The sequence below is a fragment of the Thermomyces lanuginosus genome, assembly GCF_041956635.1.
Source record: "Thermomyces lanuginosus strain ATCC 200065 unplaced genomic scaffold VTN49scaffold_31, whole genome shotgun sequence".
NCBI lineage: Eukaryota > Fungi > Ascomycota > Eurotiomycetes > Eurotiales > Trichocomaceae > Thermomyces > Thermomyces lanuginosus.
In genome coordinates this window covers 1608784-1631858 of record NW_027192365.1, presented here as the reverse complement: position 1 = coordinate 1631858, position 23075 = coordinate 1608784, and the positions used below count along the sequence as shown (strand labels likewise).

The 23075-nt window shown below is 49.6% G+C and overlaps 10 protein-coding genes across 10 annotated transcripts; 4 read left to right on the top strand and 6 right to left on the bottom strand.

Moving 5' to 3' along the window:
* Positions 1-7: 7 nt before the first annotated feature.
* On the top strand, positions 8-1837 carry VTN49DRAFT_4654 (uncharacterized protein; the record flags this gene model as incomplete). Its single annotated transcript, XM_069412624.1, has 5 exons — positions 8-95; positions 183-1210; positions 1269-1418; positions 1475-1573; positions 1625-1837. The coding sequence occupies 5 exons, from the start codon at positions 8-10 to the stop codon at positions 1835-1837; spliced, it is 1578 nt and encodes a 525-aa protein (XP_069267849.1).
* Positions 1838-3017: 1180 nt separating this feature from the next.
* On the top strand, positions 3018-4401 carry VTN49DRAFT_4653 (uncharacterized protein; the record flags this gene model as incomplete). The annotated part of the gene is made up of 7 exons (XM_069412623.1): positions 3018-3165; positions 3226-3257; positions 3313-3384; positions 3445-3741; positions 3796-3870; positions 3923-4325; positions 4382-4401. The coding sequence occupies 7 exons, from the start codon at positions 3018-3020 to the stop codon at positions 4399-4401; spliced, it is 1047 nt and encodes a 348-aa protein (XP_069267848.1).
* Positions 4402-4503: 102 nt separating this feature from the next.
* Positions 4504-5345, bottom strand: VTN49DRAFT_4652 (uncharacterized protein; the record flags this gene model as incomplete). Its single annotated transcript, XM_069412622.1, has 2 exons — positions 4504-5031; positions 5106-5345. 2 exons carry the CDS (start codon positions 5343-5345, stop codon positions 4504-4506), a joined length of 768 nt encoding a protein of 255 aa, XP_069267847.1.
* An 834-nt stretch (positions 5346-6179) lies between these two features.
* Positions 6180-6491, bottom strand: VTN49DRAFT_4651 (uncharacterized protein; the record flags this gene model as incomplete). Its single annotated transcript, XM_069412621.1, has 2 exons — positions 6180-6252; positions 6358-6491. The coding sequence occupies 2 exons, from the start codon at positions 6489-6491 to the stop codon at positions 6180-6182; spliced, it is 207 nt and encodes a 68-aa protein (XP_069267846.1).
* Positions 6492-6528: 37 nt separating this feature from the next.
* VTN49DRAFT_4650 (uncharacterized protein) lies at positions 6529-7599 on the bottom strand (the record flags this gene model as incomplete). The annotated part of the gene is made up of 3 exons (XM_069412620.1): positions 6529-6558; positions 6606-7396; positions 7455-7599. The coding sequence occupies 3 exons, from the start codon at positions 7597-7599 to the stop codon at positions 6529-6531; spliced, it is 966 nt and encodes a 321-aa protein (XP_069267845.1).
* A 1489-nt stretch (positions 7600-9088) lies between these two features.
* Positions 9089-11606, bottom strand: VTN49DRAFT_4649 (uncharacterized protein; the record flags this gene model as incomplete). Its single annotated transcript, XM_069412618.1, has 3 exons — positions 9089-10863; positions 10915-11091; positions 11147-11606. 3 exons carry the CDS (start codon positions 11604-11606, stop codon positions 9089-9091), a joined length of 2412 nt encoding a protein of 803 aa, XP_069267844.1.
* Positions 11607-12726: 1120 nt separating this feature from the next.
* Positions 12727-15590, bottom strand: VTN49DRAFT_4648 (uncharacterized protein; the record flags this gene model as incomplete). Its single annotated transcript, XM_069412617.1, has 4 exons — positions 12727-13959; positions 14016-14288; positions 14509-15273; positions 15366-15590. 4 exons carry the CDS (start codon positions 15588-15590, stop codon positions 12727-12729), a joined length of 2496 nt encoding a protein of 831 aa, XP_069267843.1.
* A 313-nt stretch (positions 15591-15903) lies between these two features.
* VTN49DRAFT_4647 (uncharacterized protein) lies at positions 15904-16518 on the top strand (the record flags this gene model as incomplete). Its single annotated transcript, XM_069412616.1, has 7 exons — positions 15904-15934; positions 16002-16024; positions 16078-16111; positions 16160-16206; positions 16252-16278; positions 16331-16400; positions 16454-16518. 7 exons carry the CDS (start codon positions 15904-15906, stop codon positions 16516-16518), a joined length of 297 nt encoding a protein of 98 aa, XP_069267842.1.
* Positions 16519-17154: 636 nt separating this feature from the next.
* On the top strand, positions 17155-17914 carry VTN49DRAFT_4646 (uncharacterized protein; the record flags this gene model as incomplete). The annotated part of the gene is made up of 4 exons (XM_069412615.1): positions 17155-17185; positions 17247-17300; positions 17378-17411; positions 17773-17914. The coding sequence occupies 4 exons, from the start codon at positions 17155-17157 to the stop codon at positions 17912-17914; spliced, it is 261 nt and encodes an 86-aa protein (XP_069267841.1).
* Positions 17915-18998: 1084 nt separating this feature from the next.
* Positions 18999-22654, bottom strand: VTN49DRAFT_4645 (uncharacterized protein; the record flags this gene model as incomplete). Its single annotated transcript, XM_069412614.1, has 5 exons — positions 18999-19700; positions 19763-22025; positions 22082-22372; positions 22425-22563; positions 22615-22654. 5 exons carry the CDS (start codon positions 22652-22654, stop codon positions 18999-19001), a joined length of 3435 nt encoding a protein of 1144 aa, XP_069267840.1.
* Positions 22655-23075: the final 421 nt, after the last annotated feature.

Here is a 23075-nt window from a genome sequence, read left to right as displayed (position 1 = left end):
CCCCCCGATGCCGGACCGTGATTCCCCATCAGCTAAGGAGTCAGGATCGCAATCCGACTCCATGAAGACGCCACACGGGGACAACCCAAATTCAGGTGAGTGCATGGTGCTGGCAACGAGTTCTCCTGTGACAGTCCGCGTTCAATCCTCGGGCCAAGTCTGACAATCGTGTTCTTGCTCAGATCGCGCGTCCGCGCCTCCTGCAGATAAGGTTGACTCGTCGCAACCATCTCCCTCCAACGAGGATGGATCGTCGTCGACGCCTCCTGGTGCACCGTCAGGAAGCCAGTCTCTCGCTACCCCCGAACAGCCGAAAAAGAAGCGCTCATTTCTCCAAGTCCCCAGCCGAACATCGTCTCGGGCGAGTAAGAATCAGTCCGAGATGACGACGGACACACTGGATGATTCGAGGAATACGATGGGGAGTTCACGGACAAACCTAACGGCGGGCCGTCGAAATCCCAGCAAGACAAGCAGCAAGCGATCACTACGGGATCAAGCCATGTCCCTCCTACGTGCGGAGCAATCTAGAAGCGGTGGTCAGGAGGAGGAACCGGTCCCAACCCCGGAGAAGAAAATCAAGTCCTCGCGATTGCTCGCCATTATCAGTTGCTGCAGTGTGGCAAGCCGCGACAAAGACGATGCTAGGCCGGCCGTGAAAACGGCTCAAAATCGACAGCCAGCAAAAGTTTCCCAGCCAGTGATCGAGAAAACAGACTCTGGTCCTGCAGAATCAAGCACTGTGGAACCCAGAGATTCTGAATGCACGGATGAAAAACCAAGGCTGGATGGCGATGTTACGGCGAAGCCTAGAGCAGAAGAAGCCACCGTGTCAGAGGAACGCATCACCGAGACTACCACGGAGACCGACCCAGTCAGTTCTACGGTCGTTGATACCTCGACTGCAGAAGAACCGAAGCAAGGACCAGCCGTGGAGAGGGAGCTGGAGCGCCGAAAAGACGACCATGATACCGCTATGGCCGATGTCGACGATGCTCCTCAAGAAGACCAAGCGCCGGGCAAGCATCCTTCATCTGAGATTGTCCCTGCACAACCACCACCTCCCCCGACTGATACTACCGTCTCCGGTTCCCAGACACCGGAAAGAAGCGGACAGACCGCTCTACTCCCTCCGGCATTACCCCACTTGAAAAATCGCAAATGCCTAGTCCTTGACCTGGATGAAACCCTAGTGCACAGCAGTTTCAAGGTTTGTGGCTTACGAGTAGTCCACACGAACACAATTACTGATGCCGCCCTTTAAACAGGTCCTTGACCGTGCCGATTTCACCATTCCAGTAGAGATCGAAGGACAATGGCACAACATATATGTTATCAAACGACCTGGTGTAGACCAATTTATGAAGCGAGTGGGTGAACTATACGAAGTAGTGGTTTTTACAGCATCGGTTTCTAAGGTAAGTGTACTTGTCATGCTTCAAAGAAAATGGCCACAGTCGCTAAAGACATGCAGTATGGTGATCCGTTACTCGATCAATTGGATATTCATAAAGTAGTGCACCACCGACTATTCCGTGACAGTTGTTACAACCACCAAGGAAATTATGTCAAAGTCAGTGTTCCCAATTTCGGAAACTTTCATTCACAGTACTGACCATCGCAGGACCTCTCCCAAGTTGGGCGTGATCTCAAGGAAACCATCATCATAGACAATTCGCCGACATCTTACATCTTCCACCCACAACATGCAATCCCTATCAGCAGCTGGTTCTCTGACGCGCACGACAACGAACTTCTCGATTTGATTCCGGTTCTAGAAGACTTGGCAGGCTCTCAAGTTCCGGACGTGAGCTTGGTTCTCGACGTCACGCTCTAGATTTTCCCTTCCTTCCCCTATCCTATCGTCCCTTTTCCCTGAAAGATTTCGGTTTGCCTTCTGGATTGCTATCCATGTCATACCGAGTCAGCTTCTTTCCTGTCCTGATTTCCGAGTCATTCGTGTGAAGTTAATGTCCCGAATACCCCCTTCCGCTTCGTGTTTTCTTTTCTTTTGTGTTTCATCGAAAGATTACCTCATTTTCGTTTTACCTCCTACTAGTGTCATCAAACCCTATTCTAAAAACCCTTCCTTGTCTTCCTCGTCTGCTGGTCAAGCATATATGACAGTGCTCCAAGGGAGCATCTTTCATACTCTTTATTGTTGCATTACAAGGGCGTCTGGTCACCAGCCAATACTACTATTCACCTTCACCCTACTACAGCTGTGATCTTGACTGCGATCATATCTGACACTTTCCCATCATAGTTATCACAGGACCCCCATGTTTTTCCTTTTTTTTTTTTTTTTTGTCTCAATACACCTGCGATCATGAATAGCAGGAAACATAGCTTGCAAGCCCGGCTCGTGTACATGTACTTCACTGATTGCATGCACGTGATGTACATAGCATTGATTGATTGACTTATTTTTTTTTTTTTTTCTAGCGTTTATATTTGATGTCTGGCTCAGGATAATCACAGCCAGTTTCTACATACTTAAACAATCGGCCAACTCATGTAGTGTGTGAATATTGGTTGCAGTGTCGACATGGGGGTCATCAAGGTCTGGTACTTCTGCAGGGTGGCCTGACAAGTCGATGCAAACAAGACAAACTTTCCATCCATATACGGAGTATGGAACACTTCAGATTGTTCCATGGGCACGCAAGTAGAGGTAGTTAGTAACCTGCTAAATCGACCGAAGAATCAGCTCATAGGAAGACCTTTTGAAGTAATTTCTTGATGAGAGCGTTTCTAGCAGCAAGCGTCGATCAGTAGACACTTCATCGTCATCTGTCAGAAACAGTCGTCCTACTCTTTACGGTCACGATCGCGTTATCGATAGGTAATCGATAAGTCTACTGCCACCACCCCTCGCTCTTGTCGCCAAAATCAAAGAGAGAACGATCACGGCGCATTTTTACGGTTCAAGTTCGCTCGGCAGACGCAGATACCGCGTCTTCTCTGACGGATCCCTCGCCAGTGTAAGAAATTCATAGCGCGCGGACAGTGCCGAGATGAAGAGTCCGTCAGGGTGGGACGGAAAACTGCGAGTCGACGAGGGAGCTTCTAAACACGCTGTCCTCACGAACCCAGAAGCTCTGGAAGATCCCGATTACTCGGATGAAGATGGCCCGCCCGTTGAACAGATCGAGGCAGACGAGGGTATGTGGATTTTGTGCGTTCCATACGGTCAGCAAGTTGTACGCTGATGCCAGTATCAAGATCTTCTTGAGAACGAGTCTAGCGATACAGAAGTATGCCCGTCGCTTTTTTTGGAGAACACCTTTCACCAGAGGCTGATTGCCGTAGGAAATCGACCTGGTTCACTGCCGCATTCAATCGATTCCCGCCCTGCGCTTAGAACGGTTCAAAAAAGTCGAGGTACGAAACATCAGACTCCGGCGGCTTGTACTCCCCATTGACTTTGCGGGTGAAATACAGAGAATATGCCTTCGCCAGAATCAAATTCAGAAAATCGACTTCCCTCGTGAGATTGCCGGGACGCTCACCGAACTCGATCTCTACGATAACCTGATCAGTCACATTAAGAACCTGGACGATTTGACCAACTTGACCAGTCTCGACCTCAGCTTCAACAAAATAAAGCATATTAAGAACATCTCTCATCTGAAGAAACTGCGGGACTTGTACCTCGTACAGAACAAGATAACTAAGATCGAGGGCCTGGACGGGTTGAGTGAGCTGAGGAACCTCGAGCTGGGCGCGAATAGGATCAGGGTACGATCGAGAGCTGGGCTTGCTTGAGCCAACAGCTGACATAGAGCAAACCAGGAAATTGAAAACTTGGACACATTAACGTCTCTGGAACAACTATGGCTGGGGAAGAACAAGATCACCGAGATGAAGGTATGCCAATCCTCCGCCTCAGGGTGAATAGGATACTGACGGTGGCTGGAAGAACCTCGGTGCGCTCTCCAACCTCAAGATTCTTTCCATCCAAGCGAATCGTATTACAAGCATGGATGGGCTGTCCGGTCTCACGTCCCTGGAGGAACTCTACATCTCCCATAATGCACTAACGAAGATCTCTGGTCTGGAGAATAATACAAAGCTACGCGTGCTGGATGTCTCTAAGAACCAGATTTCCAAGCTCGAGAATATCTCCCATTTGAAAAACTTGGAAGAATTCTGGGCTTCGGACAACCAATTATCAAGCTTTGAGGAGGTCGAGCATGAGCTAAGGGATAAAGAGAACCTGGAAACAGTATACTTTGAGGGCAATCCACTACAGACCAAAGGACCGGCCGTGTACCGAAACAAGGTGCGCCTAGCCTTGCCGCAGGTCAAGCAGATTGATGCAAGTAAGTTCAAATCATCAGAGTCGCTGTTTCGTCAACATGCTAATCCGCGATCAAAGCGTATGTGCGACTCGGTTGAGCACCGCCATAATCATGAACAAAGATTTACCATTGCCAAATATCATGCATTCTACTATGCCATCCTTTGTGCGGATTTACTCATAGATAATGATAATCTTCCTCACGGATTTTCTCTTCTCGTGCCATGTAGTTCATCACGAGAAGACCACAAGCCCATCAAAGACGCTGCACCCATCCGTTCGCTCCATTTCTGAGCCTGCTTTACCCTTTTTCTACGCTCCTCTGGATCAACTCCATGTTTTGATCGGCGATGCATGGTAAAACAATCCGCGATGTGATTGCCAGGCGCACCACTGGCCATCATATCTTTGACTCGTGCATCGGAGGTATCTATTGTGAATGGCGCGCTGTATGGATTCTCAACCCCAGTAATCTCCTCGATAGATTCTGACGATGACGATGATGATGGGGACGATGAGGGTGTGGTATAGCAAGTCATATCATTCGTCGCCTCCTCGGAGTCGTCGGATTGTTCGCGGGATAGGGGAATTTGTACGCGTAAAGGAGAGGCTTCGAGAAGGCGTGTTGCGGTCTCCGGGGAGTCCAGAATGGCGATGCATTGCCCTTCTGTTTGCGCTGGCTTGGTTTCGTCACTTTGTCCAGAGCCTGATGGCTCGTTCTGGGTGTTCTTTATGTGGTCAGTAGTAACTGTCTCACACCCAAACCGACCCAAGAAGATTAAAGGGGACGCAATTGACAAACCCGTAGAAGCCAAAACCCCGACACATCCCCGAACTTCTGTAGTGTAGAAAGAATCAGTCTGCTCTCGGCAATGTTCTTCGGTGCGGGCGTGACTGAGATCCGGACTCGATTTTCTTGCGGTGACGTTCGACGAGCGTGTAGGGGCCGCACTGGCTGGCGCGCGATCGTCGAGGTATGTAGCAGCCAGCCTCGACGTGGAATGATGTTTCGAAGATTGGTCATACCAGTGACGGGTGTCATTCTGGGAGTCGAAGTGTCGTTCAATTGAGTGTACCTTCACGTCTCTAACGGCTTTCTTGCTTTGAAAGCAAGTTGTAGTAAGGTTTTCTGAACACGGGTGGTGCATTTCTTGTCCTGCGCATCCTGGGATTTCCGAAAGATGATTGGCAAGTGCACTACAGATTCCGGACCTGTGTGTGCACAGCAGAACGGCAAATACTATACACCACACTTCCTATATTCTCTACTCTGTAGAAGACGCAGATAACAGATACGGCAGTCTCTTTGAGATGGAAGGTACTCCATAAAACTCCGTGTTTCAATAACGTCTTAGTTCTCATTCCGTCCGAGATATAGTAACTTTGAAAGCTGTCATGGCGCAACCAAAATCGATCACCATCACCTGCCTCACTGGTTTCCTCGCACCACAAAGATTCGCGGCACGGTAGCCATTGTGCAGTACGCCTAGCGCTCGCACTTCATCTACTGACTGCGTAATCTCGCTCTTCAAATTCTCCTGGATTCCGCCGTTGGAAAGAATCATCTTGCCAACCCAGGAGCTGTGGAACATCATGTGCACATTGCCCACGCCAACCCAAAAAGACATTTATGTGTACAGTGATGACTATTGGCAGTGCTTCCTGTGCCGGGGGGTTTGCCAATCCCGGTTAATATTCGACTTAGCTTGGCCCGGAACGACGGCCACGATATGTCTGGTATTTTGTCGCATATTTTCCCGACGGATATGGCCTTTCTCTCAACATTTTACTTCTGGGCAACATGGCTTGGGCCTTGCCTTGGTTGTGTCAAAGAAAGGCAAGGGAAATTCTATTGGCTTGACGCGTAGAGACCTATTCAGGTTTCGCTAGTATAGTCGGCGACCGACCAATATTCCGAGTCGTCATCGAGGTAATACTGGATACCGAGCCTATCTTATGAGGCTGCCATGATGTAGCGCTGATGCTTAGGTTATTGGATGTGGAAAACAGCAAAGTGTCAGGAAACGGTTCTCGCACCCTGTAGCAATCCGTACCTCATTCTCCTTAGTATTACGGACGGTGATGCAGTTCCCAATGTCTTCTGCGAAAATAGTGTATTCGCAGGCAAGCGATAGTCTATAGCGACAGTGTCATACCCAATAGTACTAGATATCACATCATTCATCATTTCAAGATACTCAAAACAGATCGTGATTCCCGCCGACTTAGGCAAAGATGGGAATGTACATGCCATACTGCGAGAGTTAGTGTCAGATTCCGGGACTGGGAAGCGGATACGTACGTTGAGAGGATCGTTGAAGCGAATGCCCTTGTCCAGCGCGTTGATCGCTTCAATCTCACTGTCATCAAGATCCCAGCCAGTTACGTCCAAGTTCTCCGCCAGGCGTTTCGGATTGCTGCTCTTCGGAATGACCGCAATACCGCGCTGTGTGGCCCAGCGCAGCAGAACTTGCGCGGGGGTCTTTCCATGCTTCGCGGCAGCCGCCTTAATGACATCAACGTCGAATAATAGCGGAACGTTGCGGGCAGCCTCCATGTCAAGCTCCAGGAACCCTTGGTTGCCGAAGGACGAGTACGCGGTGATCACGATGCCCTGCTTCTGGACGAACTCGACGAGCTTCTTCTGCTGCAAGTACGGGTGGTGTTCGATCTGCAGGGTTGCCGGAGGGATGCGGGCATAGCGCAGCAAGTCCATGATCAGTTGCACACTGAAGTTGCTAATGCCAATGCTACGGGCCAACTTCTTGTCGACCAGCGACTCCATCGCGGCCCATGTCTCCTGGATGGTCGCGTTGCTGAACTCCGGCTTGCCGGTGGCAGGGTGGTTCCAGCCCGGAGGGTAAGCCTCGGCAGGGTCAACGTACTTCAGGGCGACGGGGAAGTGGATCAGGTAGAGGTCGAAGTAATCAATCTGCAAATCGGCCAGCTGCTTGCGCGCAATGGATTCGACTTTGTCGGCATCGTGGTATGTGTTCCAGAGTTTCGACACGATGAACAGCTCCTCGCGCTTCACCAAGCCATCCTTGATTGCACGAGCCAAGCCCTCGCCAACCTCTTTCTCATTACCATAATCTGGTGCCGTTGATCAATACCTGCGACAGCTTCAAAAGGTATGCTGTCAGATGCTTACCCGCAGCACCATCGAAAAGACGGTAACCGGCCTTGACGGCGGCATAAACCTGATCGGCGCAGGTGTCATTCGGCACCTTCCACAGGCCGAAGCCAACAAGTGGCATGTCATAGCCACTGTTCAGCTTGACGGTTGGAGAAGCCATTTTGACAAGTGCCCTTCACTAGTCAAGTCGACACGGATGGCCAGATATCTATCAAGTAATAGCAACGACAGCTCGGGGCTTTCGCGTGCAGCAAGTGATGCCTCTTTACGTTGAAAGTGACAGTAAAAGGTACAATTGAGGAATTACGAAAGCTCTCATCCAACAGAGCTAACGTAGCCTTAATAAGTACTGCATGCTCCAAAGAACCAGCATGTGGGAATCGACGCAAGAAGAAAACGAAATGCGGGTCCTACCGTCCGTTCCGAGGGACCGAGATGGAACGCAACTCTTGATTTTAGCGGTGATATCATTCTTAGGGCTATATTTCCAGAGTCTCAGATTGAGCATCACGGTCCTCACCCCACATGGGCCACATGGGGCGGGGGAGGGGTAAATGCAAGTGCACGCGGCATACGAAGTAGTGGCTACGGAGTCGGATGTAGAGAAGGATCACAGCAGGAGCCACGACCGGTAAAATAGCTACGAAAAGAGTATTAGTTATTTTTCTGTCACATGGCAGCCGTGCCCTAAAAAGCTTGAAATCGCGACGCCAATGCGGTCTTGCAGCGATTTGTAATGCCATTGGCACATCAGGCGCGGTCCCCTCATCCTAGCGGTTCGGATCTGGAGTCACGGTCCTAGGAGTGTTCCGATAATTCACCGCTGTCGAAAAGACGCCTTTCGCCGGGATGGGAGATTGATAAAAAATTTGCCGCCGGAGTAAATGGAGATTGGAGAAATGGAGAACTCAAAAACGGCCCCGAGTCGGTGTGCCGAGTCGCCGACCAGGAAAAAGCTTCCCGGCTAAATAAGGCTAAATTTCCGGTGCATGCTGTCAAATTTCTCTTTTCAATCTCATACCGGGAACCTGCATCTGGGTTATCCTATCACACGGCTAAAATCAACGGCAGCGGGTCAAAGCACAGGACCATTCAGCAAAATCAGCATATAACGAGCAAACAGAACGCCAATCTAATGCATGCTCTGGGAGCCTCCATTGCCCTCCAGAATTCTCCAGCAGGCAACAATCAACATGATGAAACAATTCCGGATCTGCAGTGGCCATCTCTTCACACGGTATCTAAACGTCCCCTTGTTACAGCGAAGCAACTGGGAATGGTGGCTCCGCCGGCAACCAGTTACGACTCGTACTACAATGCAGGATAGGAAAATTTGGAGGAAATCGGAGCCCTAACCTCACACTCGTCTCGACACTGAACATCTCATAACAGAAGTTTGAACATGCCATGTGATCTTAATAATTACTAGTTATTATCAACTATTTCCGTCGAAGTAATCATACAAAAGAAACACATTGTAGCTAAGACAGATCGAGAATGGAACAAGTGCTTCGGAGAACCTGACAGGGACAATAAAGATGATAGCAAAACCATGGACAGATGCAAATTCCAGCCATACAAGATCACTCCTCGAACTCCTTTCGCTCCTGTGTAAATTAGAGGATTAAATACTATCATTACGGTCGTTATCAAACCGCTTCTACTGCGGTGCTTTCCGTATAACGTGTGTTTCCCGATCCCGTGGCGTTCAGTTGCGCCTCGGGAGGAACAGCGCCAACCAGCTTGTCCATCAATTCTTCAGCGGACAGGACTCCCTCCAGTTCGTTGTTTTGCTGCTCTCGGGACACCGGGACAACCTGGTGATGCTGTCCGGTCGCTGGGTAGGGTAGATGCGTGTAGTTTCCGCTGGCGAGTTCTGGACGGATGGTGGTGGCCTGAGTCGTCCACATTGTCTGCGCTTGCGTGACGTCGCTCATCGAAGGGGCCGTAGTGCCATAGATCGAGTTGAGAACGTTCTGGCTGTTGTCAAGGACGTTTGGTCCCGGCAGGTACTGATTAGTGTGACTGGCCAAGCCGTACGTCGGTAAGGGTAATCCATGAGTTAAAGTAAGATCGTGAACATTGAACATAGCAGGACTAGCACTTGACACAGCGATGCCTCCTGGATGAGACGAATCGTGGGCCAATGTATTGTAGGAATCGAGGACCGATGTCGAAGGGACTTTGAGAACTTCCTCTGGTCTGCTCATGCCGCCCAAAAAGTCGTAAGTCGTCCCATGAGGGTTGTACATGTTGGTGACTTGCTCGTTCGGAAGAGGATATATAGGCCATTGCTGCTGCGGAGTCACTGGAGTTGGCAGATGCATCATGCTATTCTGTGCCAGGTTTCCGTAAAGCTGATTCGGAGGTCGAGTGGATAGCATTTGGTGGTCGATAACTGGAGGCGGGAGGTCGAGGCCACGTTCGTTGTTAGTCCCATTGCGGGTTGAAGGTGGAATCAGTCGTCGCCAGGTGGCAGTTCCAACCTCGCCTGGTCTGGTTTGGCGGAATTTCCACAGGAGAATCGCCATTCTTTTCTTCTCATCAGTGCTGGTCCCATTGAGTCCGTCAGGCATCCTCCGGTGAGCGGGCAGAGAAGCTTTGAGTTCCTGCATTGCTGAAAGAGATCGAAAGAACTGACGAGTGTGCTCTTCCGCAGCCTTTGCGGCTTCCGGCGAGCCCGATTTCTCTGCCGCTTGCTTCTCCTGCGTCAACTGTGTAAACAGTTTCGCCCACCAGGATGATTCGAACAGCGGCTTGACTTTGGTCGATGCCGTCTTGGGCAGGTCGTGATGAGCTTCCAATAATACTTTGCCGTTCTCGTAGATTCGAGTGTCGCAAGTCCAACCCTCCATTTGACCCACCATGGAAATGTCACCCGCCGTGGGATGCGAGAAGTCGAAGTCCAATTGAATACCCAATCGAGAGCCAGAAGGAGGGAAGTCATCCATGAGATGCAAGTTGACCTCGAGGAGAATGATGTCACAATCGACTTGACTGTTGACATCGTCAACAAGGGAGGCTAGATGAGGGAACGACGCACGCCATCCTCTTAGGCTGTCCAACGGCATAGGAAGCGCAACCGGACGGCGCTGTTCGCCCTGAAGACGGGTGTACACATGCAACGCTTTGTCGATACGATTAGGCTGCTGAGGAGCGCTCACCCACATGTCGAAGTTGCAGCCATGAATCATATGTGAGCATGTTTCGTATGTCTGCCCACCAAACGCGTATTGGCTATTTACACTGCTCACGCCGCTGGTGTATGATGTTATAGAGCCCTGGTCGGAATATGATGATTGGGTCGAGTCAACGAAGCTGCTTGTCGTCACTTGATTATCGAGGGAAGTTTGGACTACCGGCGGAGTGGTCGTTGGCGGCCTTGTATTCGGGTTGCCTGGCTTTTCTCTCACGAGCCTTTCCCCTGTGAGGTAATGAGTCAATGTTTCGGTACTTCAGCCATGACCAATCTTACAATCAGGGTCCCCCTTCAGAAACGAGTCCAAAACCTGCAAGTGGCTAGAGACTTGTTTCCTCGTCCGTCGTTTTCCGGTCAGCTTGTAGATATACTCGGCGATGAGTTCATTGCGACCGTAGGACTTTCCACGCTCAGACCATTTCCTACGCCCCATCGGAGGATTTGCCTCAAGCGCTGTACTCCTCGGATGATCAGCGAAAGAATTTCGTCGAGATGTAGCGCAGCTCACCTTGCTGGAAGGCATCTTCAAGTTGGTCAGACCAAACTGGCTCACCATCTTTCCCAGTGTCACGACGAGGCCTAGCCCTATACTCTAAATATTTCTGAGAGTTCATATAGCTCCTCTTGGGACGAACGACGGGAATCGGCTGAGCAGCAGATTGGAGCCTCCGAAGCCTCCTTCCCGGCGTGGAAGGCTCTGTTGTCTTGTCATTTTGTGCATCTGTCGTTGTCGACGTGGTGTCTTGAACAACAGCTGGAGGCTGAGGATACTTCAGATCCAGTGGTTGGTACTGCTCCTCACGGCTCACTCCACCACCATTCAAAAGAGCAGGGTCTGTGTATGATTGTGTGTTGCCAGAGGTATTCTGCAAGACTCGATCTGCTTCAGACCCATTGCCTGATCCAACATTATCAAGAGGTGGTTGTGCCTCAGAAGATACAAACGACTCTGGCTTCCACTCTGACATAGCGTGAAAGGGGGGGGGATGTGTACGACAAAAGGATGGCACTGGTGTGAACTTCCTTTCAGGAATGGACAACCAGAATTCCAACTGGGAGAGAGGAACTTTGGCTGCAATGCCAATGACCCTCCGGATTCACAACGCGCGCATACACTACAGCCTCGTTCAACAGTAGAGTCGGAAGTCACAAGAAGCTGTCAAGCACGCGAAAGAGAATGCTGCGAAAACTGGGAAAGAGAATGCTGAGATGCTGGAGGAAGATGGACTTGCTGTTTATATTCGAGCATATGATCTATATCCTGTTAAAAGGGCGTGGTACATCCCCAGCCTTGAACCGAGGGCTAGCCCTCCTACACCTTGCTACATCTCTATATGGTGAGAAATGCCCCGTCTCTCTTTACGCTATACACGGAGCTCTCTGTTCATGACCCTAGAGAGCGGGGCCTGCATCTTGACCGTTCCACCAGTCGGAGTGCGGAAAAGTATTGGGCTACCCAAAGTCAGATCCTTGCGATCTGCCTACAGGATCCAAAGGACAGGCAAAAGTTGAAGATGACGGAGTGTTACAAGCAAGGGGCCCTGGCAGCACGAACTGACCGGAGATTTACCTGCAGGACAGCACGGAGCCAGATATTAGTGAGAGCGTCAGAGGCTTAGAGCTTGGAGAAGGTACTGCATGCCATTGGGAGGATGATGGTAGCGGAGTGGCGAGATCCAAAAGGAAAGAATGTAAGTCATTCCACTGGGAACTTACCCCTCATGATCAAGAATGTTTCCCCTGGAATCGAATTGATTGGAATGTAGATGCATTTTTCATCTTTTCTGTCACCGGAACTGAATGAAGGAGCGAGGGACTCAAGGGAATCGCCTGTGAACTGGTTTTAGGTAACTGGGATGGAAAAACTTATCACAGGGACGCGTTCAAGGAGAATAGGTACTTGCATGAACGCGCACGAGGGGTTCCTGCACCGCGTCTAAGTACAGAACCCTAAAACAAGGAGAACGTGGACGTAGGAGGATCCATTGCCTTTGATGCCTATCCCTAAGCAAGGGCGACTCAGCACTCGGTTACCCCCAGAACACAATGGAAACAGATACAATTTGTTATTCCTCAACGAAATACTGATTACATTTGGTCCTCATTTTCCTCGCCTACAACAAATTTCTTCCGTTCTGACCGGGTCATATTTTGGATCTTCACTCGGTCCACTTGTTGACCCATCTTCTTCTCGATCTTCTGAATTTCTTCCTCTGGGTCAATAGCATCCTCTGCAGCATACTCCAGCACGAGCTTCCGACCCAAGAAATGCGTGTTCTTCAAGGCGTCCATGGCATTCTCCGCCTCGCGCGCGCTGACGAAGTCTGCAAATGCGAAACCACGCGAAGTACGATCGAACTTCTTCGGAACTCGCACAGAGCGTAGTTTTCCGTAGGCACTGAAAAGTGCTCGGACTTCCTTCTTGGTGGCTTGGAATGGCAGGTTTTTGATAATGATCTTGGTCCGCTTTGCCGCCGTCTTCTTGGCTATGTCTTCTCGCCGTCGTTCCTCAGCAGCGTCCATTCCCTTGTGCGACATCTTGACCACAAGTTGGTGCTGGTCAAGAGTATATCCGTCCATCGCTGCCAAAGCTGCTTGCGCCTGTGCTTTAGTCCGAAATTCGACGAACCCAAACCCCATGCTCAGTCTTTCCCCTGGGCGTTTGGGATTTGGCTTCGTCCGTACTGTAGCTGAGAGGAAACCTTCCAGGGGTTTGAATACCTCCGCCAAACGTGCACTCGTAGTGCTGAAATTAAGGTTTCGCACAAACAAGGTTGCTGTTGGCGTCGTCTGGGTTTCAGAAGGATCTTCAGGAGCAGCAAAGGTGTCAGTTGCCGAGAAGCCTTGAGACTTGACGGTGGTCTGAGTCTCAGCAGTGACCGTTTTGTCCTCTGCTGGGGCGTTGAATAGATCCTTTGGGGCTCGTTCGAGAAACAGGACGGAGTCGCCTAGTTTTCGGTATGCCAGACTTTTGAAAGCTCTCTGAGCCTCATCGGGATGAGCAAACTCGACAATAGCAATTGTACCACTTGGAGGCATCAACAAGCGAGTTACCTCGCCGTATCGTTCAAACATCTTCTTGAGATCACTCGATTTCACTCCATACGAAAAGTTCTTCACTAAGATTGCTGTATTCCCACGCTCTCTTTGTTTGAACGATTCGAGATTGACCCCATGGGCACTGAAATACGCTTTCGTTTCTTGAATTACATGGGTTTCTGCATGCGCTTGCTTGACAGCGGCATCTGAAGAGGTTGGGTCCAAAAGGTCCGCCTTCGAGACTCCCAACCGTTCGGCTACTGAAGACATAACAGCATCCGCCTGCAAACGGTGTTAGATCAATTCATCCCTATTGAGACAGTCACGGAGTCACTCACATTCATGTATAGTGAGTTCCAGTTGAAGGTTGACGATGAAGCCTCCAACTTCCTCTTGATTTGCCTCTGTTTCTTCACAGGGAGTTTGGCTAACTCGGCTTCGCTGATCTTGTACGTCTTTTTGGCCGTCGCCGGCAGAACATGCAGGAGACGGCCCTGAAAATCCTTTCCGTCCAAGCTTTTGTATGCTTCAATGGCAGAAGACGGCTCAACATACTGTACATACGCGAATCCTTTGCTTGTCTCATGGCGAGTATCAAAAGCGATATGAATCTATGGATGCTGTTAGCTTATGCTCACGGAATATCATGTGTGAAGCATGCAAAAAACATCAAAAGAATTGAAGCCTGCTCAGATAACAGGAGCATCTACAAAATCCCCTTTTCCTTTGTGACATCATATGCACTTTGCATCGGATGTCCCTATCAGGATAAATCATCATGCAGGTTATGGGTTGATATGGAGACAATCGAAGTGGCCGGGAATGACTCACCTCATCAACCTTGCCAAATCGAGAGAAGATCGGTTGCAGGTCTGCTTCAGTAGCATCATATGGAAGATTGCGTATGAATAATCGACCAAAATTACGGATTTGTTCGATGTCCGCATTGTAATCCCGCTCATCACTGGATTGATCTTGCCCGGAGTCTTCCCCATGGGACTCTGTGGAATTAGCTGCATCCTTGGAGTCTCGTCTCATGGGTTCATCGGCTTCATCTTCTTCATTAATTTCAGTGATCCTCGGCCTATTCCTCTCCTCTTCCTCTTCCTCTTCATCGAGCAGACCAAGGAGTCGGCTAGTTTTAGATCGCAGCCAATCTTCATCCGATTGTGGTGGGGGAGTCTGGCGGTTGACAGACGAAGTATCACCTGCAGGAGCTTCATCCACCTCTACGTCGCGGTTCGATTCGACACTGGACTTGGACTTCTGCTCCACGAATCTCTCCTGGGGAGAAGGCCCCGCCGATGTCTTGTTAGCATCCTCGACCTTTCGCTTCTTCCTCGGACCTTCTGTTTGACTCTCCTCTATCTCAGGGAGATTTTCCTGAGGCTTTTGATTGAGGATTAGATTTTGTGCAAGATCATCATCGTTGGCCCATGTTCTTGTCTTAGAGGGACGTTGCATGACACTCAAAAATTCTTCAAGTTTAGCATCTTGCTTGGGGTCCTCGGGTCGTTTTCGTTTCAGACTTGTATCCGAGGATGTACGGTCTTGCGATTGTTTCCCAGATTCTGTTTGGGTAGTATCTGCATTCGGCTTCATGAACAGAGTCAGCTCACGACTACCTCGAATCATCAGCTTCAAGGACATGAAACACATGGAGTGTGTGAGATAGATTCGGAACTCACCGGTCGAGCAATATCCACCCGGATTTTTGACATCCTTATGTATGTCTTGTTGAAGTAATCCACAGCCTGCTTCGCGATGCCAGCATCTTTGAAGCCAACAAAACCAATGCGACGATGTGGAATGATATGCGCATCGGTTACATGGAAGCGCGAGAAATGCTTCCGCAGTTCCTCATTGGTGAGCTTTGGAGGAAGTCCAGAGACGAAAACTCGTGTCCCTTCCATGTTTGCATCTCTTCTTCTTCTCACTTATTGTGGGAATGCAGCCAGATGAGCTGCTGGTCGAAAGGGAAAAAAAAGTTGTTGTGCCTGGTTGTGCTAAAAATTTATTGCCGAAGGCGGTGAAGGGTGCAAATTGGTCTGTGCGTCAATTCTGGCCCAAACATCGACCTTACCGTGTTGTGTTTTGTTTCCTGAAGTCATCGTCACCAGTTTGTGCCTTTGAATCACGATATTTCACATTGCGGCTGTCTACCGCAGTTTGTCTCGCTGATACTCATCGTTGTTGATTACTGTTGGCCAACCACAGAGAGGCATAATGGCTACCGAAAAGCGAGAGAAACTCGAAGGTGGGCAGTGATTGCGGCCACACGCAAAAATGACTGTGAACAGATCCACTGACATAGGATATCGCAGCCCAAATCAAATCGGTCGACATGGTATGAGATCAGCGACTTTTGTCTGGAAGCAGTCCACTGATGCGAGCTGAAAGACCGAGGATATGCAACAAGAGGCCATCGAAGTTGGTATGCAAAGCTCGTCTGCGAGCCAGGAAACGACGCTGACTTGAGTAGCGACGGAGGCTATGGACAAATACCACATCGAGAAGGCATGCTCTGCTGTGTGATCCCAACCAAGGGCGGGGAGGACTAACAGGAAGGTTCAGGACATTGCTCAGCACATCAAGAAAGAGGTGCGAACGTTATAGTCTACGACCTCGGTGTCATTATTGACTTGTGTGGCAGTTCGATTCTCGTAAAGGCGCAACATGGCACTGTATCGTGGGTCGCAACTTCGGTAGCTTTGTCACACATGGTAGGATTCCGTTTTCCTATGTCAATGCGTGTAACCGGCTAACCGGTTGATAGAAACGAAGCACTTCATCTATTTCTACCTGGGCCACTATGCTATCCTCCTGTTCAAGACGCAATGATTTGATCGTATCCATAAATACTCCATACTGATGGGGAGGATATGGCGGGGATATCCCGGCGGAGTCCCTGCCTCCTGCCAGGTTTGAGGCAAGCTACACTCATCTGCCTGCCCAAGAAGAGAGTCGCCTTGACATGATTGCTTGGCCTCTGATGAGTTCATCATTTTGGCGCTGTCATGTTATTATACACGGTAGCACTTGAGGAATGGATTATGATCAAAGAACATTTCCAACTTATCAAAGACTATTGTCGACTCAACCACATCCTAAGGAGCAGGAGTAGTTTTCTAGAAGTTACTCACCGCCTGAATTCCGGAATTAGAGCCCTTCGAAGTGAGGCAAAAACTGAAGCATGTGACTGGAAGATTACGTAAGAATCTGTAAGAATTTGCCAAGCCATACCGTCCCTTCCTGCGCCACGAGCCTCCACGTCAACGACGGGTAGGCGCCTCTCTGATTGGCCGCTTGGCCGCTCGGCGCGTCCTGGAACATCTGAGGTCCAGATGAGTCGTCGCCGTTATTCTCATGACTGATAGATTAATTTAAAGGGATCCAGCTCCTCAACAAGCACGTATTTCTCTTCTAGAGACTCGTTTCGTACGCATTGTTGTGGAGTGTCGGCATTGAAAGTTCAGCATGGCGATCTGTATCACATTCGGAACGCACGGTAAGCCAGCATGCGACAGAAGGGAGGCATAGAATAGAGAGGTACTAATGTTGTGCTCCAGAATTCACTTCGAGGCTTCAGGGCTATGAGAATGTCCGGGCATACTGTCCGAACTGTGGGTGCCTTCTTTGTTCCGTGTGGAGCCGTTTGGCTGGAGGCCAGTGCTGAGGTGAATATTAATGTATCGTATAGGCCGCAACTGGGATGTGGTTTGCGAAACACGATGGTATGCATCGGCCGCAAGTGAATATTGACAAAGTGATCTCGATCGAAGACTGACTGGTGCTGATAGGCCCTGGTTCACAATCTGCTTTATCGTAAGACCTAAGTGTCCAGCATACAGGGATGACCGTTAACATTTGTCACAGCCCGCAATTCCATTGTCTTTTCATAAATACAAAGTGAGTACTCTTTTTGATAGTGATCATCATGTCTGAGAGGTTCTGGATTAACAATTGCTCCAAGGAAGCGAGATGTCTTCGATGCAACTTTGCACAAGATATGAGGTACTATATTTCAGATTTCCGTGGCGCCTGCGCTAGGGCAAGTGCAGGAAGGTGATGCATAGAATGCTAACCATACCTCAGCATGAGACGAGATATCACTCCCAATACGCGACCACCTGCGATGGGACCTGGATACAACTATGGGCCATATCCACCACCACCTGGCCCTCAACCAGGCTATCCTGCCCCGCATCCAGCGTATACCGGTGAAGGCTACAAATAGTGGACATCGCACCTTTCATATTGTCTTTCTTACGAGCTCGTCCTCTGTCATGGCTCTTTTTGGGATACGATTTGGGTTCAATTGTTCGATACCTTGATGGAGGGAGGAGTTACGTTCTCATCGGTGTATCTTGTCTTGACATCTACTATAAGTAATGATGATATATTGCTACTACTGCCATGTTATATTCCGGGAATCAGTGAGTATCTTACACTGTGTACTCGAAATGTCCATTTGTCATGTATCTCCTTTTCTCATTGATCAGTTCATCGGTCACCCGAGTAGGGATGAACACTGTTTGGGCGTTCCTGTCGCACACATTCGGCTTATAAATCAAAATTACTCCATGCACAGAAGCCCATTGTTTTCAATTCCGACAGAATCCCTAAACTGCTGCAATATTCCAGCATTGCTGCCGTGTTCAAGCAATCTACGGTTCGCAAATCATAACTGTTCATTGCAGGGCCCAGACATTGATTGGCTTTGGTCCGTTTGTGTAAATAGTCTATCATCCAAAGCTACAGATCCGGAAACATTGGCAAATATTGAGTTTGAAAAGTATTTCTGGGCCATTGGGTATGTTTTATTCTAACCAGCACGCAATCTTCTAACTGCCCACCCATATGTATATGCTATCGGCTGGAACATACTCCCAAAAAAAGCCATCGGTTCATATCCATAGAATTGCCCCTAGGGTGACGATAGTAGTCGAGCTCCCAGACGATCTCTTTAAGCACTTCTTCTGCCCGAGTCCGAATTATTGTGTCCACAGCAGCGGATACATGTGAATGAGTCCGCCACGGCACTTGTTCTCGCCCCTCTAATCCTGTTGACACGTTATATCTGACTTTTTCGTGGCTTCCCTTACTTGAAAAGGACTTTCCCATGTCGACAACGCAGGGGAGGCTGACTGGATGGTCACGCCCGAACACATCCTTTCTCTTATCCCTCCGATGCCCAGAGAACCGTTTCTTCTGCCCGTTCCAAGTACTCTTGTCGCAAAGCGGCGGAGAGAAAGTGGCAAAGGTTTACGGGGTTATGTATACTCTAGCCCTAGCATCATCTCGGATCCTTCCAGTGCCCGTCAGACATTGCTTCTGCCCTTTCGTACTCCCCTTGGCTTCCAAGGGTGACGGCCGACCGGAAATAGTCGGAGAGATCTCTTGAATAGATGGGTGTCAAAACTGTTGACAGTAGCAGGGGTGGCTCGATCGTATATCTCCTTTCGTCCCTCCATCGCCCGCTGACGTAATGGCATTGCCCTCTCGTACTGACCTTGGCATTGGAGAGCGTTGCTCAGGCCCATGACGCTGTGGAGGGTGTGTGAATGGTCAGGTCCAAGCACCTTCTCTTGTCCCTCCAGTGCCCGTCGATACATTTCTTCTGCCCTTTCGTACTTTCCTTGGTTATGGAGGACGCTGCCCAGGTTCATGGCACTAATGAGGGTGTCTGGATTGTCAGGGCCCAGCGTCTTCTCGTGTCCTTCCAATGCCCGTCGATACATTGCTTCTGCCATCTCGTACTGCCCTTGGCATGAGAGGGCATTTCCGAGGCCCAGGACGCTGTGGAGGGTATGTGGATGGTCAGGTCCAAATACTTTCTCGTATCCCTCCAGTGCCCGTCGATACAATGCTTCTGCCTTTTCGTATTTTCCTTGGCTATAGAGGAAACTGCCCAGGTATATGGCACTAACGAGGGTTTCTGGATGGTTGGGCCCCAGCACCTTCTCTTGTCCCTCCAGTGCTCGCCGATACATTGCTTCTGCCATCTCGTGCTGCCCTTCAGTCTGGAGGGTATTTCCCAGATAAAAAAGCTCTGTAGCGTGTAGGGATGGTCAGGTCCAAGCACCTTTTCTTGTCCTTCTAGTGCCCGTCGATGCATTGCTTCGGCCTTTTCATATCTTCCTTGCCTATGGAGGGCATTGCCCAGGTTCATGATACTAGTGAGGGTGTCTGGATGACTGGGACCCAGCTTCTTCTGGAAACCATCCTGTGCCCGTTGATACATTGCCTCTGCCCTTTCGTACTGCCCTTGGTTGATGAAGACATTACCTAGGTTCAAGACGCTGTATAGGGTGTGTATATGGTCAGGCCCGAGCACTTCCTCCCGCCCTTTCAGTGCCCGTCGATGCAATTCTTCTGCCTTCTCGTACTGCCCTTGAATACAGAAGGTATTGCCCAGGTTTGAAACGCTGTGGAGGGTGTCTGGATGATCAGGACCTAGCATCTTCTCCTGCCCGTCCAGTGCTCGTGTATGCATTATCTCTGCTTCCCGATACTGGCCCAGGATTTGGAAGCTGCGGCCTACTTTAGAAAAGAGGGTGAATTTCACATCATCTTCCGCTCCTGGAGACTCGAGAACATGTTGCGCATGTGGGAGATAGGCCGCCCATATCTCTCTGTTATCATGCTCAGGAAGTGGAAAAACGTCGTTGAGGCGACGTATCACCTTAGCCGCCCAAGCCTCAAGCTCTCCTTGCTTTTTCAGCCAGTTCAGCATTGCCAGCCGAACCAGTCGGTGGATGTCATACGTGTCCGACTTCTCTCTTTCAGTAATGTAAGCGTACGCCTTCAACGTCCCAATGGCATCTTCTGCCTCCAATGCCGAAACTTGGGGGAGTAGAGACCGTGGAATAGCTTTCTCACTCAGGAAGCACATGAATTTCAAATAATCGGCAGCAAGCTGGTCATGGTCATTAATCTGTCTGAACGAGATGAGCCACGTCGTTGCAATCGGATCCTGCGCCTCCCTATATCGATGATGATCTTCGAAATCCCTGCTTAGCAACTCAACCATATATTCGTCCTTTGACTGGCATAGTTCGAGATACTTTGTGGTCGATATCTGTTTCGTGGCCATGTATGCGGAAGCTTGCCTGATGGCAAGAGGAAGGTAACCAAGAACATCGAGAAGTTTCGCAGTATCATCCCGATTGTTCATTAAGCGATTTGTTAGGTGTCTCTCCAAGAATTTGAATGCTTCATTTTCGCTCATGCCCTCAACAATGAAGACATTAAGGTCTGAGACACCGAGCCGCGCAATGAGCTCACGGTTTCGCGAAGTGAACAGCAAGGAGCCTTGCCGGCTAAACGGAAGATAACGCGCGAGGTTTGTGCTGCCGTCGAAAAGGTCCAGACTGTCCGCATTGTCAATGACTAGGAGCCAGCTACCTACACTTTCGCGGCTCAAAGTCTCCTTCACAAGCTCTCCCACATCCGCATCGTCGTCACTGATCCCGTCAATACCAAGAAGCTGGCCGATATTTCTGTAGGCGTTTCTGAAGCTGACTGCATCGATGGCTGGAACCCAGAAGATGGAGCAGTCAGAGTACTTCTCGCGGACTCTGAAGGCAATCTCCAGCGCAATTTGTGTCTTTCCAACTCCTACCAATCCGACAATGGCAGTTTTTTGACAGTCATCTGCATCCAGACTGGGAGGGACCGCTGCAAGAAGCTGAGCAATAGTTTGCTCTCGACCAACGAAATTTCTGTTCCTTCCAAAAGGCACAGCAAAATGGATTCGGTCTGTAACTGACTTGTCCTCATCGCCATCAGTGGTGGCGTTGCTGGAGAGGCTATCAACAAACTTCATGATAGCCCGTTCATTCTCAGCCAAATAATTACGAGTGTGTGCTGAGATCCTGCTGGCCGATTCCCAGTCCGACGCTGTTATGTCTCTCAACCCTTGATCGACATTAAACCGAAAGTATTGTCTATCATCAGCGAATCGATCTTCCAATCTGCGGGCTACTATTCTGGAGGATGTGGCCATCTCCTTCAACGCTTTGATAAGCGATGATGGGGTATCACGGATAGTAATCACGTCACCAAGGCCCGTGCCAATACTAAGGATACGCATCTGGCGGTGCTCGGGAAACCATTCTCGAGCCTTCTCAATGAGGAGCTCACACGGGTTGTTGTATCCGAATGCAGCAGCAACATACTCGATTTTGTCTCGTCCCAATTTGATCGATTTAAAAAACCCGACTACTGCTGATGTTGCCCGTGCAACTTCCCAAATAGCGCACTTTTCCAAGTCAGCAGAACATTTGAAGGTTGTAAGAAGGGTAGGCCGCGCATCAATGTCGACCTTTGTGGTTGCCAGGACCACTCTATAATGTATGAGCTAATGCTGGCCATGACATTTTTGATGCAACCCATGACGTACGTCTTTGTGCACGTTTTGTCACGAAAACGCATGTTCTCATGTGGGCATGTTTGTGTGGTCGACAGGTTTCTCTTCCGGCGGCTTTTGCATTCTTCTTCCGGACAGAATTTCCTAATCATTGACTTTATTGCCCCTTCAAGTCGTTTGGCAGAGAAAGTGGACTCGAGGGTGGCAGTGGAGGCCGATTTCGGCCAGGATTTCGGTGTGAAAGCCTGCCTGGCAAATTCCCGGTACTCTTTAATACAATCATCAATCGTCATCTGCAGTCTTCCAAGCATAATCGCGATGATTCTGAGTCAGTCAGCATGGTATTACTTCCACCTGGGCAGAGAGTCAGCATCACCCTCCAGTGCCTGTCCCTCCAATCAAGTCAAATTGCTCGCATGGTCGAGGGACGCGGTCTAGGCCGTTCCTCTCACGGATTTTCTCCATGATATTTTCAAGAATAAGGAGACCGGACAGACCTCGAACGCCACCGCCGTCTTCAGCAAGGTCAGCAAAATAAACTGATTTAAGGATTTTTGATTCCATACCAAGGGAGAGAATCTTCAACGGCTCCTGTGAAGAAGCCATTTTCGATTATCAACTGTGCGGAGAGTAGCTATCCGAATCAATGGCGATTGAATACTATTAGCACGACAGTAACTGGGCCTATTAGTAGGGGGGACTGCAAAATGGGCTCTAATTAGAGTACTGAGCCGGACCTTTTAGGTGAACGGCATGCCCCATAACCCCTCTCCATCGACTCCGAGCTGTGCCTAGCGGTGCTGCAATGTGCCCACGTGGTGCCACATTGACCCCTGTCAGAAGTGGAGTGTGGTATGGGGTTAGATTAACTGCCATGCTCGTACTCATGGGTACGGAGAAAAGCCGCGACTGTGTCTAAATCTTGTATGCATTCATAGATTCAATAGATAGAAGGTGGCAGTAGCGTAGAATGACCAAATCTACATTGTTCAGCCATAGCTCAACTTGCTCAACCCATCCGATTATG